This window comes from Erpetoichthys calabaricus, chromosome 8, assembly GCF_900747795.2.
Source record: "Erpetoichthys calabaricus chromosome 8, fErpCal1.3, whole genome shotgun sequence".
Taxonomy (NCBI): Eukaryota; Metazoa; Chordata; class Cladistia; order Polypteriformes; family Polypteridae; genus Erpetoichthys; species Erpetoichthys calabaricus.
Window position 1 is genome coordinate 10,566,366 of NC_041401.2, and position 21,449 is coordinate 10,587,814.

At 38.9% G+C, this 21,449-nt stretch overlaps 2 protein-coding genes and 1 long non-coding RNA gene across 3 annotated transcripts in view; all 3 read left to right on the forward strand.

Moving 5' to 3' along the window:
* The window catches only part of itgav (integrin, alpha V), a 210,282-nt gene extending 207,672 nt beyond the window's left edge, over nucleotides 1–2,610 (forward strand). The window contains exon 30 of the mRNA XM_028806227.2: nucleotides 1,793–2,610. Coding sequence (XP_028662060.2) covers nucleotides 1,793–1,891 — 99 coding nt within the window. The 3' untranslated portion in view covers nucleotides 1,892–2,610. The remainder of the gene's footprint in view (nucleotides 1–1,792) is intronic.
* A 1,114-nt stretch (nucleotides 2,611–3,724) lies between these two features.
* LOC127528927 (uncharacterized) lies at nucleotides 3,725–5,701 on the forward strand. The gene is made up of 2 exons (XR_007935549.1): nucleotides 3,725–3,850; nucleotides 3,892–5,701. It is a non-coding gene; the product is annotated as an uncharacterized LOC127528927 (long non-coding RNA).
* A 9,943-nt stretch (nucleotides 5,702–15,644) lies between these two features.
* Nucleotides 15,645–21,449, forward strand: part of prkra (protein kinase, interferon-inducible double stranded RNA dependent activator) — a 33,464-nt gene continuing 27,659 nt past the window's right edge. The window contains exons 1-2 of the mRNA XM_028806229.2: nucleotides 15,645–15,951; nucleotides 16,387–16,556. Of these exons, the coding sequence (XP_028662062.2) occupies nucleotides 15,944–15,951; nucleotides 16,387–16,556 (178 nt within the window). The 5' untranslated portion in view covers nucleotides 15,645–15,943. The remainder of the gene's footprint in view (nucleotides 15,952–16,386; nucleotides 16,557–21,449) is intronic.

Genomic DNA, 21,449 nt, shown 5'->3' on the forward strand with positions numbered 1-21,449 from the left:
TATCTTTCTTCCCAGATCCCATAATATCTATAATTTAGTGGCATACTTATCTGTCTGTCTCTTTTGTAGCACTTTGTAGCACATTTTACATGTATCTATTATATACTGCCTTTCATGTCTACCTGTCCATGTATGTATAGTGCCTTTCATTTTTTCACCTATTTACCCATGTGTACAACATATAGTGCCCTTCACATCTGTCTCTCTGTTTATACATAATATTCGGTGTGTGTGTATGTGTGTATATATATATATATATATATATATATATATATATATATATATATATATAGGGGGTCCACAGGTTACAACACAGTTCCATTCCTACAACAATGATGTAAACCGAATTTTGGTGTAAGTCGAAACACACCCTAGCCTAAGTCAGTTACCTATCCTAACACATTTGCAAAATCATAATCTAGAACAGGCGGCACGGTGGCGCGGTGGGTAGCACTGCTGCCTCGCAGTTGGGAGATCTGGGGACCTGGGTTCGCTTCCCGGGTCCTCCCTGCGTGGAGTTTGCATGTTCTCCCCGTGTCTGCGTGGGTTTCCTCCGGGCGCTCCGGTTTCCTCCCACAGTCCAAAGACATGCAGGTTAGGTGGATTGGCGATTCTAAATTGGCCCTAGTGTGTGCTTGGTGTGTGGGTGTGTTTGTGTGTGTCCTGCGGTGGGTTGGCACCCTGCCCAGGATTGGTTCCCTGCCTTGTGCCCTGTGTTGGCTGGGATTGGCTCCAGCAGACCCCCGTGACCCTGTGTTCGGATTCGGCGGGTTGGAAAATGGATGGATGGATAATCTAGAACATAAAAACACAACTAAGCCACAGAAAAAGGAAAAGGACATAAATATACTGTACTGTACACTGTACTGTAGTAACAGAAAAAATTAGTGTTAAAAAAAAAAAAAAAATTCTTACCATTATTCCTTCTCACGTCTCAATTTTTTTAAGTTTTTATGGAAGTGATTGTTGTAAACTTGAAACCTCGTATGTTGAGACGTTGTAACTTGAGGACTCCCTGTGTGTATGTATATATGTATATTTATGTATATATATATTTATGTATATATATATTTATGTATATATATATTTATGTATGTATATATATATTTATGTATATATATATATATATATATATATATATATATATATGTATGTATATATATGTATGTATATATGTATGTATATGTGCCCCTGACAATAGTACCTTTGCATGCCTGGTGCTTTTCTACAATTCAGCCAATAACTCACTGGTAAGCAGGAGAGCCCAAGTGTGTTGGTGACATTTACAAACATGTCCTCAAGGCAGCAACACTCAGAGCAATTCATATGGCCACTAACGTTAGCAGCCACCAAGCTGTCTGTTTACTTGTCAGTTATTTGGTGTCTTTCATATCCTACCTAATATGTCAAGTCATTGATATCCCTTTATATCATGGCTTACCTAAACTATCTATTATATTGTGGTTTTCATGTACTGTCTATCATTGTGTAATGCTTTTCAGATCTAAACTGTTATATAGTAGCTTCTATATCTTGCCTATCATGTCTTTCATATCCTAGCTATTTACGTAGTACCTTTCATATGCTTGATATTGTTTTATAATGGCTTCCATACTATGTATATATTGTGTCATGTCCGTCTCTTACTATCTACTGTGTACTTCCTTTCATCTGTTTATCTGTCTGTGATATAGTGCCTTTCTATCTATCTCTTTGTCTCCATTTCTGTCGATTTACTATACATGTGTTTTTCTTCATTATTTACCTGCATGTTTGTATTTTTCATCTGCAGTTTGGCTTCTTTAAGCGCGTCCGGCCGCCTCATAAAGATGGCACAGAAAAAGAACAATTGCAGCCTCAGGAAAACGGCGATGGCATCACAGAGGCCTAAGTGAGTGGACTGGCCCTGCCGCCTGAGCTGCGCTAGTGGTCACTGCCACACAGGTCGGACTCTTCTCACTCCTAATAACCACTCCAGATGATGCACTAACTGCTAACCAACCAATCAACCAGAGAATCGTGGCACACGCTCAGAGCTGCCATCACTGGGCATGTTTTAACCATCTCATCTGAAAATAACACGTGTTGATGAAATTCTTATTTTCTCCTTTCCAAAGACAATACCTACTCAAGTCCCTATGCTAGTTGTTTATGGTAGCAAACTTTAGAGACGCCAGTCATGCCAGCATTTCTACTGTGGGATTTTGTTTTCTCTTCAGGATATCCTGCTGATGAGGTCAGTTGCTTGGCACAGGACATGAAGATAAAAGTCTTTTTTTTTTTTTTTTTGTTTAATCTATGAGACATCAAGACTAAGGAAAAAAGATCCTAAGGATGGTTTGTTTTATGAATCTCTCAGCCGGCGCCTCTTCTTTCTCCAGCACACAAACTAGAGAAAAAAAAAAAAGACCAAAATGCCAAATGGCCGCCTTTAAATGAGAGCTGAGTAGAAATTAGTGAATTGTCTGAAACAAAATAAAAATGAATTACTGGTGTTACACTTGAGCAGAACATTTGCAGCAAACATTTGAAAACATCAATGGCGTGGACTCTGGTGTTTGCAGAGACTGATTAGCCCATCGAATCTTCCTATTACGACTGCTCTTTGTCAACTGTTTTGCTTCTTTGTGGTTTTTCCACTCTGCTGTGTGACAAAGGGGCTTCCATCGGTGGGGGGGCACCTGCACAAGTGCATCGGAGGGATTGACTACGAAAGTGTTGGATGTGAAGCACTCATAAAATGAAATGAAATGAAAGCGACACAAACCTTTTGGAGTCCTGTCACCTTTCTGTAAGGGGCTGTGTCAGTGCAATGTTTATTGCCACATGTTCTGTTCACTTTAACGCACTCTTGTGGCCTTCTTTACTGTCTGAACTAATCCAAAATCCTTATAGGCATTGTACCAGGACTCTTCAGTTCATTTTATATAGGCCAGTCACAGCTTGCACAATCATAAACAAATGGTGTGTAGATACTGTAAACTTTAAAGCTCACCATTGTCGCAAAAGACCGCTTTTCAAGCAGAACATTTCAGAGTTTCAGCTTCAAACAGACATTGGCCTTAATCATGTCAGCTCTGGGTGTTTGAACCATTAGATTGTTTAGAAGGTAATGAGGGCAGATTAAATAAAACCTGCTTCTGCAATGTTCACGACGTTAAACCCGTTGACATCACAGGGGGATTACATGTCTGAGTCTATGATGTTAGATTTAATGAACTTCTTACTCGGTGATGTGGTTTTCCCCTCAATGATTTTGATTGGGAAAACTGGGGTGTGGCTTCTCGTACAACTGATGGATATATGGGCAGGGCCAAATTGTCGGGAGGTAAGGCAGACATTATTTGGAAATGTTCAGCATGGGAACTAGTGGGGCGGAGGTGAGGGCTGCATTCCCCCTTTGTGTATTGGGTGTGATGATAGATACACACATATATCTACACATATATATCTACATATATCTGTATATATATATATCTACATGTGCATATATATACATGTGTGTGTGTGTGTGTGTGTGTGTGTGTGTGTGTGTATATATATATATATATATATATATATATACACGTGTGTGTATATATATATATATATATATATATATATATATATATATATATATATATATAATATATGTATATATATGTATATATATGTATATATGTGTGTGTGTATATATATATATATATATATATATATATATATATATATAATATCTTGAATAGTGGGGGGGGGGGGGTTCTGGATGAAGATCTCATCATGCTGAAATTCAACAGAGTGTGAGGTTCCTGACACCACCATGTTTTTCTGGTACTGAAATTAGCATAATGGTGGTATGGTACTGTTAAAAATTGTGTTTTTTGACACCAGTAAAAAAAAAAACTAACTACTAAGTACTAAAAAAAAACACAAATAGGAACACTTTAATTTTTCTTTTTGTTGATTCCACATACTTTCTTGCTTATTTCTTCCCTATGGAGGTTTTGGAATATCCAGATTTAACCTCTTTAATTAGTTTTCTCATTTAAAGTCATTTTGAATTACCTAAAAATATTTTGCATCTTGTGGCACTGCCATTTTTTACGGGCACCACTACTTTTTGTTAGCATTTGTGTAAGGTTGCTAATTTCCAGAAGCATGTGGCGTAGCATAGTATAAAGGTCATCATCGCACACTTCCTTGGTTGTCCAGAATTCCGGATATGAGCAACATATGACTTTTGTGGTAGTCGTTAATGCGCGGAATCAGCTTAAATAATTAGAATCTCTACTGTGCCTCTTCGTCTTTTTGGTTTTTTTTTTGGTTTACATTTTGGGTTTTGTAGTTTGGTATCTTCTTGACTTTAATTGCCATTGCTAGTACTTTTGGCACTGGCTTATGTCTCGTTCATGTCCTACACAAGACAAAGATGTCTTCTTTTTATTCTTTTTACCAGTTCTTCAACTAGGCAGACCACGGAATGTTGTGTTGATAAGTGAAGAATTATTTGTAAATGTGGTTTGGGGAGGGAAGAGAAAGTCTCCTCGCCGGACATTTACAATGGCAGTACACTACAGGTCACCATTGTATCCTGCTGGGGAGATCTTTATTTCCTTTTTTTAATCTATAAAGATTGCTACACTTAACAGCACAAGTTTTCAGGGAAAATGAATGTTTGAAACAACTGCAAAAAAAAAGAACAAATTCAAAATTGCCAAATTTATCCTTAAAGACTTGGGAATAAAAGTAGTAAAGAATGACATATTTTAAGATAGTGTGCTAAGTAAAAAAAGAAATAATAAAAAAAAGTAATTTAAAAAAATCAAAAATAATTTAGGAAAAGTCTGAAAATGATTTTGACTTAGAAAATCCTAAACTCATTTTTTAAAACTTGGCAGTAACAGAAGTTAGGAATGTGACTAATTCAAACAGGGTACACCGAGTCAAATCATTTCAATACAAGTAATTTAGAAAAAAAGTCAAAAATTAATATAGTCAAAAATAATTTTGTATTTCAAAATATCAATTTTATCTTAATATTTGGGAGTACCAGTAGTAAGGAATAAAAGACTGTTATGTGGAAACTAATTTATAAAAACAAAATCAAAAAATAAATTTGAGAGTCAAAAAATGTAGAAAAATAGTCACATTTTACTTAAAAAATCACTGAATTGATCTTTTAAGACTTTAAGGTAACAGGTAAGGAGTGACAAATTCTAGCACTGAAAAAATAATTTAAGAAAAATGTCAAAAAATTAATTTAAAGGAAAAAAAATACAAGTAAAAGATATCAAATTTACTCTTTCCAGACGTAGGGGAAACCGAGGTAAAGAGTGATCAATTTCAACAAAGTTCAAACACAGTCAAAAATAATTTTGAAAAAAATCACAAAACATTATTCAGAAAAAAGTTTTGACAAAATAAAGTCAGAAATAATTTGAAGTTAAAAAATATAGAATTTAGTCTTTAAGATGATAGAAGTAAGGAATGACAAACTCTGAGTCAAAAATGTAATTTTAGAAAAATTCAGAAATAATTTAAAATTCAAAAATGGCAAATGTATCCTTTAAGAATTGGGAGAACACGAAATAAGAAATGACAAACTCTGAGTCTGCACCAAGTCAAACATAATTTAGAAACATTCAAAAAATAACGTAGAATAATAATCAAAAATGATTGAAAAACATAGAAGAAATTTGGAAGAAAACCATAATAATGATTTATATTTATATATTTATATAATGAAAAATAGTCAAAGACAGAATTCCATAATGTATCCTTTCAGATTTGAGAGTAAAGGAGGTAAGGAATGACAAATTCTAACGTTGTCCCTGGGTTAACAGCGTGACTCATATTAAAATATTTCTTGTAATCCATGTCATTGATATTAGATTCATAAACGCATATCATTGTTCCTTTTCGTAAGTTCCAGTTAAGCGTATTGTCTTATAATTTCGACACACACTTAACTTGCCTTTCACTTGCACGTTTTGTCATTTTTAAGGGTTACGCTGCGGCTCGCCTATGCCTCATTTGGCAAAATGAGTTCAGAATAAATCTCCTTAAGGCTTGTCTATGTCTTTCACCGATTTTTAATAAGTAAAATGTAGCACGAGTGGATTGTGTGACTCGCCTATCCCCATTTTTGACTCTTTTGACTTTTGACTACGTCTTTCCTCCTGCTTACTTTTCAAAAAAACCTCTTGCTAGTTCTCTAGCGAAACGTTAACATTGCTAAGCCCCTTGAAACGTCTCGTCCTTGCATTCTCACAATTGTCTGTCAGGCTGCCATGTGGACAGTGTATGAACAACCGAGATGACGATATTCACGCCCATCCAATTCTGCATGCAGAACAGAGGTGGAAATGGAATGACTGTGAAGATGATTGGGTGTTAGCACTGGCTCATTCAGTCTTCTTTCAGTTCAATCATGAAAATTTAGACAAAAAATAAATATTTAAAGCATTTTTTGTATACATGAATTTTTGTAAAGCGGTGAATAATTTAGGGGAAGCCCGTAACTGAAAAAAATGTGATGGGAATATAAGTTGCTCCTCTTCCTTCCAGAAAAAAAGGCTTTTTTCCAATACTACTACAATATAAAATTGTAAGTTCTGACTGTTTTTATATAAATCTTGCACACTTTTGTATGTGAAACGCTAATTGTAACATTTATATGCACATAGAGAAAGAGGTTTTCTAAGTAAATGTGTTTTTTCATACATACCCATAAGACTTCACTTTTTATGGCAAAATGGGAACTAGCACCCCCTAATGGTCATCATTGTTGGTTTGTGTTTAAAAAAAAATGCACAATGACCAGACTGTTCAATACGAAAGCCAAGAGAGAACATGCAATATCGTTATTTTTTTAAATTGTCTCTTTGAGATAACAGAATAATTTTATGGAGATGTCAAGAAAATGAAAATTTGTTTTCTTGAGATAACAGAATAATTTTATCGCGATCTCGAGAAAACGAAACTTAACCTTTGCTCCTGGCATGAGGCTTGCTTAGATTGTGACGTCTATACAGCTGAAGTCTTACTAACCGTCTTCTTAAATGACGGACACTAACGTTATTATTTTCTAAACTAAGGCATAAACATATTTCAGCCTGCGTGAGCCGTTGATTGAACAAGAATGTGACGTGCTGATCAATTCAGTTCTGCTCTTTTGCCTTTTCAAACAGGACGCGGCTTCAATAAGCTAAACATTAAACGTTAGATACAATTATTTCATAATTTTGATAAAACAAGATCTTTTGTTTTATCGAGATCTCGATAAAATTATTCCGTTGGAGGAAACGATTAAAAAAAAATAACGATATTGCATGTCCTCTCTCAGCTTCCGTAGTTCAAGTGCAGGTTGTGGAAGTATTTTATACTGTATAAATTCTTAAAAGTGCAATACAATGGGTCCTTCTTACTGTTTACGTAAACTCCCATTTCGAATTTTCATTGTTTTACGAAATATGTTGAACACAATGAAATTCTAGGTTTTCTATGGTCATTACTGTCACATAAATTAACAGTGTAGCCTTTTACTTTTTTGTAGCAAAATGTACTAGATTTCTTATTAATTTGAGTAGCACTGCTAAAGGATTTTATGTTGATTTCGAAGAGATTAATACCTAGTCCACACTAAAACCAATGTCACATTACGCAACTTCGAGTTGTAGGAAATATCAGACTTTGCCCACTGCACTTGCCGATCCCATCGGCAGGCCGGGTCAATTTACATGACTGAATTGACTGGGCAGGTCAAATTTAGCAACTGGGTGCTGACTTTGTGTAAACGTCTGGAATCCATTCTACTCCGCGTTGTCTGCGAAACTCAACTCGGAGGAATGTTGGGGCGAAGCAGCAGTTTCTTTTCTTTCTTTTTCGAGAAACGTTGGGCGGGGGGTTATTAGGGGGAGTGGACAGGGTATCACACAAACAGCTTCTCCCCTGTGCCCCCTACACCATCCACTGTGCTTCTGTTTTATTTTTTTAAAATAGCACAATAAACATATAGAACTATTTACAATATATTTTATATATATATATATATATATATAATATTGTGACAGTTTTAGGGTCCCCGTGACCCTTTGAACCCTCAGACCACACGTTAGACACCAGGTCAAATGTCCAAATATTATATTTATTAGGACAATACGTGCACAAAGCACCCTGTTCTCCACAATCTTCAAATAAACACAATCAATAAACAATAAATCAATAATCCTCCTCACTCCCAGACGCGTTGCCACCCTTCCACCCAGCTCAGCTCGACGTCTGGGATTTCCCATAGTCCTTTTATAGTCCTTGACCTGGAAGTGCTTTGCCCTCTCTGTCCACGTGACTAGAAGGAACACTTCCAGGTCATATAAAAACTCCAGTTCTTCACCCCGGAAGCACGTCGTTCCTTCCGGTCATGTGTTCATGATGCACTTCCGGGTTATAGGGTACGTAACCCTCTGTGAGCCTCCCTCCAGCGGCTCCTAGTGGTCCCCATGGTATCCAGCAAGGCTGTTTATAAAAACTACAATGACCATATGGCCCTGCTGGAATTTGGGGCACTTCCATGTTGTTGGGAGAGCTCCATCTAGAGGCTTGGAAGTGTGGACTGGAATGTTTGACCGGCCATCCCTCACACACACACACATATATATATATATATATATATATATATATATATATATATATATATATATAGCCTTGCACAATAATAATATTCTGACTTTATAATCTTATATATCCTTAGCAAAAAATCGAGTAGTGTACCTTTCCAGAAACCAAAACAGAAAGAGGGCAGGGCTTCATACAAACAGCATCTCTCTTATGCATACTAAATAATAAATCATGTTGATTACAAATTATTATAGACATGACTATTAATACAAAATAAATAGAGTAAGATTTAAAATAAAAATTAAAGCACAAAATATACATATGGCCATATTGTAAACCAAGCCGAATTACAATGAAATGCTGTGCCGCGAATAACCCGTGAAATTTTTCTTATTTTTCAAAAGTAAACATACAAAAACTTCACGTAAAGAAGTAGGGAAAAAAAACACATGACTTAATACACACTCAAGCATTTCCAAATAATATACATTACAGATAAAATAAAATTAGAAAGGCCTTGGGGAGAGCTAAAAACACGACTTATCCCTACAGCATCCACTTTGCTTCTGGTGGCTTAACAGAGAAGCCCTGGGCATGCGGTCTGTAGGGTGTAACATTAATTAACAGCCGTAGTACAACACACGATTGGTGTGCTGCTAACTATATACAAGAACAATTAATTTTGGGGAAATTCATAGCTAGAACTTAAAAAAAAAAAAAATTACAAATGATAGATTACACTTTGCTACATTTACAGTACAGTTTCTGAGAGGGTGCGGTGCGAAGAGTCCACACAGTCTCGGCCCTTCTCGTTTCTAACTCCATTCTGTGGCATGTAAAACACGAGACAGAAGAACTTCTCATCTGAGGTTCAAAACTCCCATGTTCCTTATTCCTTATTTAATGCAGTTGTACTTCCGAGATGAGCACTCATTGGTTGTCGGCATTCATAAGAAATCTGAGAAGCGAGACAAGACCATTCAGCCCATCAAGCCCATTTGTTTAGCTAATGTCTAAGATGTCCCAAAATCTCGTCCAATTCCTCCTTAAAGGTTATCAAGGTTTCTGCTCATGCACACAAGCCTGTACCTACAACTAACGACAAAATTAAACCTGTCCAATCTTATCGGAATGAATCGCAGACTAGTTGGGAGTCACATTAGGTGACTGCCTCCAACTCACTAAAGTTATGTACCTGGAAATCGCTGGAAAAGTTGTGTAATGTGACATGAACTTAACACTGACAAATGTAAGATTTATTAGGTTTAGCCTTCGTCCACGATAAAACACAATTTGCGACAACCGAAAACGTATCGTTTCGACAACGTTCTTTGAAGGTTGTAAATTTAAAAACACTGGGTCTCGTGTAGCAGTGTGGTTTAGTAGTGGAGCTTTCTTAATATTGACGTATAGTTTAATGGTTTATTCTGATAATTCCTTTTGTGATCTCATCTTACTTATTCCTAAATGTCTTTGCCTCAGCTGTTGGGTTCTGCCCCTTGGATTGCTCATCTGTTTTGCTGTATTTACTTTGGTGGGACTTCCAGTCTGTAATATCCAAAGCTTTGGCATCTTTACATTTGCTTGTAACGTTTAAAAGCAGTTATATTTCAGACAAAGACGTCAGTTTTGTTTTAGATTATTCTTTTTGATATTTTGATTTGCAGCGTAAACACACAGAACTGATTGGCCGACAGGCTGCGTACACTCATTAAGAAAGGCCTCCGTGTTTTTGTCGTTTCGGTGGGAATGGTAAACCTTTAGAAAATGTTTGTGTGGACTGAAAATTTTTAAAAATTTGTCAAGATTTATCCGTGCTAGTGTGGACTAAGCTTAAACATGACATGCATACAAAACAGAGGTACAGTAAGACCCTGTAGGAAGTGGCGAGCCTTGAATCACTGCCTTCTGATAGTGACGTGTTTTTGGGAAGTAACTACCACTCCAGAGTGTAATGTGTCACCCACATTGGGTGAAAAGTGTGTGGAGTATGGTGAATTTCAGATTGGTTTAAAATAAATAAATAAAATAAAATATTAAGTAGTTTTGTATAGTGTTTGGGAAGCAGGATCCAATATAGTGACACGCAAATGTAGCCACGTGTCATTGCGAATGCTTAGTGATCTCCAGCTTTAGCCAGATGGTGGGGGGGGTTTCACTTTTTATTTATTTTCTTTTCTTTTTCACTCATTTAGTTAATTGAACTTTTTTCTTGCTTCTTCTTTTTGTTACCAACTTTTTTTTTTTTGACGTTAAAATTAATTTGAACTAAGGGTACAGCTAAGCTCAAACAGGGTGTGGACAGCAATAAAAATGTGGGCTGTAGTTTAAGGCAAAATAAAAATGTTATTGTGAAAATATTGTTATTGTTTTACCCAAACCACAGTTTGAATGTGAAAAATGTGTAGATAGCCGTAAAAGAGGCTTTATTAACAGTTTACCTCCAATCCCAAACACCTTCATATTCACGTGTCGGTATGACTTTGCCAGTATGTGCCGCTAATAATATGAAAGTCTCATTAATATTAAATGATTTTTTAATGGAGGGGGAAACTTTGTTTGCCTTAACAAAGAACAGCGTTTTTTATGAAATGCCCACTGAAAATGCTTCCTTTCTGTAATGCAATCCATTTTTAAACAACCTGCTTTAAGAACGAGTGATGGAATGCTGTTGATCGGAATAAAAGGGTTCGTTTTTACATGATCGGCCCGACTCATCTTTGTTTATTTTCCACTCTGTAACTGAATGGCATTTAAAACAAAGTCAGTCAGTCAGTCAATCAATCAATCGATCATTCTCCAACCCGCTATATCCTAACACAGGGTCACGGGGGGTCTGCTGGAGCCAATCCCAGCCAGCACAGGGCGCAAGGCAGGAACAAACCCCGGGCAGGGCGCCAGCCTGGAAGAGGAAGCACCATTGCCAGCTCAGTCTGACAAAGACCGACCTCGTTATCCCAGCTCATTCATCTATTTGGCAACCCACCTCTGTTCAACTTGGCTTGTTGTCACCAACACCTGCCAAGTTGGTATACAGCCTTGGTGTGGAGGTTGATGACCAGCTGTCCTTCACTGCTGTTGCTATGGTCTTGCAGATTCAGTCGGTATAACATCCAAAAGATCAGACTGTATCTGACGGAGTATGCAGCACAATTCCTAGTCCAGGGTTTGATCTTGTCATTTCTAGACTAGATAGACAGATACTTTATTAATCCCAAGGGGAAATTCACATACTGCCAACTCTTTGCTGGCGGGAATACCACTTCAGATACTTCAAAATGCAGTGGCATGTCTGGTGTTCAACCATCGGAGGTGGGCACATGTCGCTTCTCTTTTTGGGTCATTGCATTGGCTTCCTGTAGCAGCACGTGTTAAGTTCAAATCCTTGATGCTTACCTACAGAGTAGTCAATGTTCAGCACCTACCTGTATCAACAGTGGGTATAGAAAGGAATCCCCCCCCCCTTCGAAATATTCCCATTTTTTTTGTTTTACAGCCTTAAATTAAAACACACTAATATTTTTTCCAACTTTTATTTACTCAATGCAATGTATAACATCCAAGTGAAAGATATCACAGCTACAGTTCAGAAAAATGATAAAAAATCAAAAACAAAACCTACTGAGATTAATAAATGACCCCCCCCCCCCCCCCCCCCCAAAAAAAAAAAACTCAATCGGGTGCCAGTGCCCACCATTTCCATTGCGGTTACTGGCTTCCTTCCACCGGTGATCAGTTGTACTCCGTTTGATTAGTGAAGCTGTTCCTGGCTCATTCATTCCCTTGCTTGGTAGTGCAACTGACCGCAAACAGCTGACTGTGATGGCAAGCCACTTTCAAAAGATCTTTGGGATAGAGTTGTGGACAGACGTAAGGCAGGAGATGGAGACAAGAAAATCTCAAAGGCTTTATCAATCCCAAGGAGCTCAGTAAAGTCCATCATGAAGAAGAGGCAAGTGTTTGGTACTATTAGGACCCTCCAAACTGGATAGAAGAGCAATTAGGAAACTGGTAAGAGAGGCTAACAAGGGGCCAATGGCCACTTTGAAGGAGTTCTAGGATTTGATGGCAAAGAGTGGTCATTAATGGTATGTATGTGACAACAATTTCACAAGCGCTCCACAATTGTGCTTTGTTCGGGAGGGTCGTACTTCTCAAGAAAGCCCACATGAAGGCTCGTTTGGGCTTTGCCTTCATGTGGGCACCTTGAAGATTCTGATGCCAAGTGGGAAAAAGGTCTTAAGGTCAGATGAGACCAAAATCAAACTATGTGGCCTCAACACCAAACGGCACACCAATGCAGCTCACCATCCACAACACACCATACCTACAGTAAAACATGGAGGGGGCAGCATCCTGTTGTGGGGGGCCTGGGGCTCTCGTTAGGGTCGAAGGAAAAATGGATGGGGCAAAATCTTGTCAAATTCTGGAGGAAAACCTGCTACCCTCTGCCAGAAAGTTGAAGATGGGCGGAATGTTCACCTTTCAACACGACTACGACCCAAAGCACACAGCAAAACTGACCACACGGTAGCTGAGGGAGAAAAAAGTGAATGTCCTGGTGTGGCCGGTCAGAGCCCAGACGTAAATCTCATTGAAAATCTGTGGAAAGATTAGAAGATAGCAGACCACCAACACCCACCATCCAATTTGACCGAACCTGAACAGTTAAACTGTAAAGAAGAGTGGGGGGCAAATATTGAGGGGGCTTACTCTAGGTGTGCAAAGCTTATAGAGAAGAATCCCAAGACACTCAAGACTGTCATTAAAGCAAAAGGGGGGTCAACAAAATGACATTGACATTGGGGGTGATGCTTTATTAGTCTCCTTTATTAGTCTTGTTTTTGATTTTTTTTTAATCATTTTTCTGAACTGTAGCTGTGATATCTTTCACTTGGATGTTAGAGGTTGCATTGAGTAAGTAAAGCTGGGAAGAAATATTAGTTTGTGTGTGTTTACATTTAAGGCCATAAAGCAAAAAAAATGGGAATATTTCAAAGGGGGGATTCTTTTATATACCCACTTGTATAAATGGAGGCCTTTCTGAGGTCCACTGCCCCTTCTTGACCATTCAGGTCTGCCGATGAATGACGTCTGCTGATGCCACCTCTGCAAGTCATCAAATCTCAGTCCCGGATCCTTTTTCGTGTGTAGCTCCTAGCTGGTGGAACAAGCTGCCCACCTCCATTCAGAGTCCCGATTCCAGAAGTGCTGGAAGACTCTCCTGTTTGTTGAATTTCTCTCTAACTAACATTAGGTTTTGTAAGCAAGTGTGACTACAGTGGAGCCTGGAGAGACTAAAGCTGAATCAGAAATGGCCAGAAACCGAGTCAATCCAATTTTCAGTTTGCTTAAGATAGATAGATAGATAGATACTTTAATCCCAAGGGGAAATTCACATTCTCCAGCAGCAGCATACTGATACAAAAAACAATAATAAAGATTGATAATAATGCAGGTAAAAACAAACAATAACTTTTTATAATGTTAACATTTACCCCAATGGTGGAATTGAAGAGTCGCATAGTTTGGCGGAGGAACGATCTCCTCAGTCTGTCAGTGGAGCAGGACGGTGACAGCAGTCTGTCGTTGAAGCTGCTCCTCTGTCTGGAGATGATCCTGTTCAGTGGATTCTCCATGATTGACAGGAGTCTGCTCAGCGCCCGTAGCTCTGCCACAGATGTCAAACTGTCCAGCTCCATGCCAACAATAGAGCCTGCCCTATCGTTTAATTGCTATCGGCTTCATAATGAAGTCTTATTTTCCTAACTAATTCTAAGTTAACTAAACATTTCTGGCAGGTGAAGCTGTCTTTACTCCTGGCCGGAAAACTTAGCCTGTGAATGTGGGAAACATACTGTATATAGAAACGTGCCCTCGGCTCAGCGGGCAAAGAACGAATTGAACTTCTCATCATTTTATCCATCACCATGTGACCACTCCCTGCTTGTCTTTTCCCTTGAGAAGCTTAGAATTAGTGGTTCAGGTCCTACCTCTCTGACCGATCCCTTTGTTCCTCCCGATCCAAATGTTTGTCTTCTCCACAGAAACTTTCTACAGGTGTGCCTCGAGGATCAGTGCTGGGCCAACTGCTCTTTTATGGTAGTTTCATGTTAATGGAGAGAAACAGAATATTAACGAAAAATCCAGGAGAAAAAACACATCACATAAAAGTTATAAATTGATTTGCATGCCATTAAGAGAAATAAGAATTTGATTCCCTGTAACCCTGCCAGAATTCAGCCTCCCACAGATTGGCCGCGTGCCCATGTGGCCCACAGATTTACACTCAATCAATCGATCAATTTCAGATCCTCCCGATCTCAACTTGTGATGTGTATAAAGCCCACCTGTCCACAGAATCAATTTCTTCCATACCAACCTCTCCACCACCATGGGCAACACCAAAGAGCTGTCAAAGGACATCAAGATTTGCACAAGGCTGGAATGGGCTACAAGACCAGGAAGTTGCTACTTTGAAAGCTCAGCCAATGAGGAACACAAATTCAAAGAACTGGATTTTTTGGGTTCCCAGTCTTTTTCATATGACTGTATTAACTTCACCTGTTGTCTGGTACAAATTTTGTAATTGATATTTAACCGGCTTCCTATTGTCCATATGCCATTTGTTAGGTGATCTTAAATGCAGAGCTAACGTCCAGTGCTGGATAACAAAGACGTAATAACATGATGGATTTGCAGATACCCATACACCAGACACTTGACGTTTTATTATGGTAGATATATTTATCAAAATTAATCATCTTCTTAGTCATCTTTCGGCTGCTCCCGTTAGGGGTTGCCACAGCGGATCATCTTTTTCCATGATACTTTTATTTATTAGTTTGTAATGGAAGGACAGCTTGATAAAGTCGGTCAAAATGTCAGAACAGAGGTTTAGGGTGACGGGGAGCTGGTGCCAATCTTAAAAGCATAGTGGGCAAAGTTGGAAACGGGACTGGACGCCAGCCCGTAGCTGAGGACACTCTGTCAGTCAGTTCATTGCGTGGAATACACTTCATGGACAGTGAAAGAAAATAACCCACCTATCCCGCCGTTTCGCCTCCACTATTTGAACTTGACTTTCCTCGAATGCTTCTGAAAGCAGTGGAATCCAGTGAAACGGATCATCCCCTCGAAACGTCGGCACGAAAACGATTGGTTGAATTTAGAAGATTGACATACGCTTCACCCGCGGCGTGACCTGGAAAACCGGAAGTTGCTGAGAAGCCGCTATACTTATTGGTGCAGATTTACTTCTTCCCCGCCCACATTGATTGCGAACAGGAAGTTTGTGTGCAGTGGATTAAGTTGGCGCTCGCTTTGACTCGGAGGCGAAGGAGATTTTCTGATGGCGTGGTGAGTGTTAAAGTTGCTGCTGTCTCCGGTTAAACCAACGCTTTGCTTTTGCTATTTTACATACCTGTCTGTGATGACACGTTGTAACCTAACTGTGTAAAGAAAGTGATGTGTCACAGGTGAGGTGACTCGCTCATTTTGCTCCATGCTTCTCTCCTGCGCTTTCCCAGGCGTTTTTGATGCCATTTTAATTCCAAGGTAATGTTTATTGTCGGGAGTCTCGGGTGCAGTGAGGTGTAAATATAAATTTCAGTGATGTGTACTGTATACGTATTGGGTGCTTACTGAAGATGAAGAGCTGTTCAGTCCTTTGTTTTTTTTTGCTTTCAGTTAAATATGCGCGCAGTTCAAGCAAAGTAGGAGGGGAACAGAAACCTTTCCTTGAGTATAGAGAATTAAATCCGCAATTAAACGTCGTCTGCTTTTTATGTGCAGCTTGGAGAGAACGATGGCTGTCCAGGATGGAAAAACACCGATCCAGATGCTCCAGGAGTACGGCGCGTTATCGGGCACTCCGCCGGTGTTTGAGATGCTGAGAACCGAAGGGCCGGCTCATCTGCCTCATTTTATTTTCAGTGTCAAGATCGGGGACGTTACCTGCTCAGGTATGTGATGCACCTGTCGTGTCTGTGTCTGTCTGTCTTTTATTGGTAGTTTTATTGTCGCAGAGTCGCAAGTAAGAATTTAATGGCACCATGGACGGTAAACTTGAACTTTGCAACGCACCCTTTTAAGGGCAAGTCGAAAGTTTAATTTGGTGTTTGTATATGATTGTTGATGAGGTGGGCCAAAGAGAGAGGTACACGATACGGGATTTAAAAAAAAAAAAAACAACAAAGTGGCGTAAAATATTTAATCTATTGAATCTATTTTGGCAGCACAGACGAATGGCAAAAGCCAACCCCATACGGGACGTCAAAGGAGAAAAGAAAATGTGAAAAACATGAAGATCAACGATAGAGCATGCGCAATTTAAAACAAAAAGGGGGGGGGGGTGGTGTTAATACTTTTTTGATAGTCAGTTATTTTAGAGTTTCAACTAACCTGTAGCCTTTTCAGTGGAAGTTTTTAGTATTAATAATAATTTAAACAATGTAAACAGCAAAGTATAGTCATTTACAGTCATTTTGTTGCAAAGTCTTCAACATCTGATCCCCTTCCGCTCTTTGATTTAGAGAGTGGCATCACAACAGAGTCCGAGATTGTATAACGATAAACATTTGTTTAAACACACCGGAAACAAAGTGGTTCAAGACCAATTAACCTAAATGGAGCCCAGAGCTAGCTGTCCATTAATTCATTGTTGAACTGTCGATCGAGCGCACGTTCATTTTGCTAACCTCTAGTTCTTTAAATGACCTCACACTGGATGACCTCAGTAACCTCCCACAGCACTCCAGTCTGCTGATCCTGGCGGTCTTGTCCTGACCTCGGCCCTTACTTCTCAACTGTGGACAACGGCGCCTTAGGAATGGCCTTCTCAAGTGCTTAGAATCAAGCCAGCAGACGTAAGAATCGATTTAAATTAAAGTGCCATTCTGACCCTTTCTGTCTGTCCACTGTGTGTTCAGGTACTTAACATTTACTTATTTTGCTGATGCGTTTTATCTAAGACAATGTAGCACATTTATGATATAACTGGTTCCATTTCTTTTTGGTTTTCCATTTGGAGCACAGGCAGGTCAAGTGACTTGCTCAGGGTCACACAGTGGTGTCAGTAGTGGGATTTGAATTCACCTCCTGAGGGTTTGAAGCCTAAAGTCTTAACCACTACACCTCACTGCCTGCCTAGGTGCTTGCGCTGATTTTCTGTTGTTTGTTGCCTTCCAGCACTTGGTATTTTATTCGTGTTTCTTGTTCTGTTGCTTGAACAGTGGATTTAGTAAGTATTCAGACCCCAACACCTTCTGTACACATTTATAAAGGTGAGGTGGTCTGCTGGAAAACTAATGGTCATTGTGGGCTGCATGCGCTGTGTTGAATATTTATGAAGTGGGCAACCTTAAAAATGAATTTGACACTGTGGATTTAGAAAGTATTCAGACACCTTCACTTACTGAACATTTTATTGTCTTGTAGATTTAAATGAGAAAATTAGCAGGTTTTGCCTTTGAATCAACACTTGATAAACTAAAAGGGTGTGGTTTTTTTATGTAAATATTGCAAATTTTAATAAAAGCTATGAATGAGAGATTTCACTTTTTGAAATACAGGGTGAGTCAAAATTATGTTAACATTTAAACCGCCGGAACTGGCTAAATTCGGTCCCCAATGCAATTTTCCACCACGCTGGAGCCGAGTATATTTAGTGACGTGCATTCGTTGAACGGCACAACCCGCTATAAGCAGTTCTCAGTGCAATTTGCCAGCACGCTGAAGCTGATCAGTCCGTGCCATACATTCGTTGAGCAGCCAGCTTAGGACCATTGTCCACTAACTCCCCCATGAATCGGCATCACTGGGATGGAGCCGCTGCACTAGATGAGCCTGCCAGCATCAGCGTTGGCCTCTCTGTGCCTGCGTGCAGCCAATTCAAGCGCAGTTGCAGTCAGTGAGTTACTGAATTTCATCATTGACGTCAGTTGCACCTTCTACATTTAATAAGATTGTTAAAGTTGTTTTTTTATAATTTTACAGTTCATTGGCAGGGTGTAAAATGATTAGCATTGCAGTAATTGTGATGCTGTTTGCATGGGGAAAAAAAAGTTTTCTTTGTGAATTGTGACGTTTCCTTAAAACAGTGTTTCTCAACCTCGTTTTTGTTCCAACCAGATTCCTAGTCAGTGACAACACCTGATAGCACTAATCTCATTTAATTAGCTGCTATTATTTTTCTTTTATCCTACATTGAGAAAAGCACAGCAGCATGATTTTTACATTTATAAGACATTTAGAAATATTTCTGCTTTTGCTTTAGATTTAAATGCTTAATTCTCTTTTGTCGGTTTCGTCATATTTTGCCCTTTCTCTCTGTGCAGTTTTTCCCCTTTGTTGTATCTTACTAACGAGAATTAAAAATGAGCAGAGCAGACACGCTAGCAAACACTAAATAAGCAAAGGCAGCAATTACTTTAGCATCAGATCCACTAATTAGTAAATAATGAATTAAATTAAACAATTAGAACACCTAGAAAAGTAGAATGAAAATCAAGATAAAAATATTGTTAAAAAGAAAAAATACATTATTCCCATATAACTTCTTGGTACATTTTAATAAATAAATAAATAAATGTATATTTTTTTTCTTTTTAACCAAACTTAGTTTTCTAATTTCTATATTGTTCCCAAACTTGGGTAATAACAGTTCACTTAATTAGCCCATGAGTCCAATTAAAAACAGAAGCTGGTTGGAACAAAAACCTGCAGCCACAGTGTGCCCCGCAGGACTGAGGTTGAGAAACACTGCCTTAAAAAGTATTTGGTGTCTGGGGGGGGGGGGGGTGCATTAACCCCCCAAGTATGTGACAGTTTAAGGGTTAACATTTGAGTGGTAGAAACAATTTATTCACAAAACATATGTGCAAGATGATTTACAGGAATGTCTCAGCCTGTTCGCCGTCATGTTCAACACATGGACCATATGTGGTACATAAATTGTCCACAAAAATTGTATATACGTAGCAGTACCATTAGTGTTAACATAATTTGACTCCATGTGTGTATATGTATGTGTGTGTGTGTGTGTGTGTGTGTGTGTGTGTGTGTGTAATTCTTTGGATTTTTGTTTCTCATTGGCTGAGCTTTCAAAGTAGCAACTTCCTTTTAATATCTGACATGCCTTATGGACACAGTAGGATTTCAGCAGTGACATTAAGTTTATTTGATTAACAGAAAATATGCAATATGTGTCATAACAAAATTAGACAGGTGCATAAATGTGGGCACCCCAACAGAGATATGACATCAATACTTAGTTGAGCCTTCTTTTATACATCTAACTGCCTCTAGACGCTGTCCTCCTATAGCCTCTGATGAGTGTCTGGATTCTGGATGGAGGTATTTCTGACCATTCTTCATACAAAATCTCTCCAGTTCAGTTCAATTTGATGGACAGCCTGCTTCAAATCATCCCATAGATTTTCGATGACATTCAAGTCAGGGGGCTGTGACGGCCATTCCAGAACATTGTACTTCTCCCTCTGCATGAATGCCTTTGTAGATTTCCAACTGTGTTTTGGGTCATTGTCTTGTTGGAATATCCAACCCATGTGTAACTTCAACTTTGTGACTGATGCTTGAACATTATCCTGAAGAATTTGTTGATATTGTGTTGAATTCATCCGACCCTCAACTTTAACAAGGGCCCCAGTCCCTGAACTAGCCACACAGCCCCACAGCATGATGGAACCTCCACCAAATGTGACAGGAGGTAGCAGGTGTTTTTCTTGGAATGCGGTGGTGTTCTTCTGCCATGCAATGCGCTTCTTGTTCTGACCAAATAACTCCATTTTTGTCTCATCCGTCCAAAGCACTTTGTTCCCAAATGAATCTGGCTTGTCTAAATGACCATTTGCATAGAACAAGTGACTCTGTTTGTGGCGTGAGTGCACAAAGGGCTTCTTTCTCATCACCCTGTCATACAGATGTTCTTTGTGTAAATTGCGCTGAATTGTAGAACGATGTCCAGACACACCATCTGCAGCAAGATGTTCTTGCAGGTCTTTGGAGGTGATCTGTGTGTTGTCAGTCACCATTCTCACAATCCTGTTCATATGCCGCTCCTGCATTTTTTCTTGGCTTGCCAGACCTGCTGGGTTTAACAGCAACTGTGCCTGTGGCCTTCCATTTCCTGATTCCATTCCTTACAGTTACAGAAACTGACAGTTTAAACCTCTGAGATGGCTTTTTGTAGCCTTCCCCTAAACCAGGAGACTCAACAATCTTTGTTTTCTGATCTTTGGAGAGTTGCTTTGAGGATCCCATGCTGTCCCTCTTCAGAGGAGAGTCAAAGGGAAGGAAGCACAACTTGTAATTGACCACCTTAAATCCCTTTATATCTCATGATGGGACACACCTGTCTATGAAGTTCAAGGCTTAACGAGCTCATCAACCAATTTGGTGTTGTAAGTAATCAGCATTGAGCAGTGACAGGCATTCAAATCAGCACAATGACAAGGGGACCCACATTTGTGCACAGCCAGTTTTTCACATTTCATTTAATTTCATACAACTAAATACTGCGTCACTAAAAATCTTTGTTTGGAAAACACCGCAGTACTTCTAGGAAATGAAAGACATACCACTGTTATCTTTATTGTTGAAAGGAGAGTCAGTTATTATGCAGGCTGAGAGGGCTTCACAAACTTTTTCATATGACTGTGTGTGTGTATACAGTGTGTGTGTGTGTGTGTATATATATATATATATATATATATATATATATATATATACACATACACACACACACATTGTATACAGTACTGTGCAAAAGTTTTAGGCAGGTGTAAAAAATGCTGTAAACAAAGAATGCTTTCAGAAATATAATGATTGTTTATTGT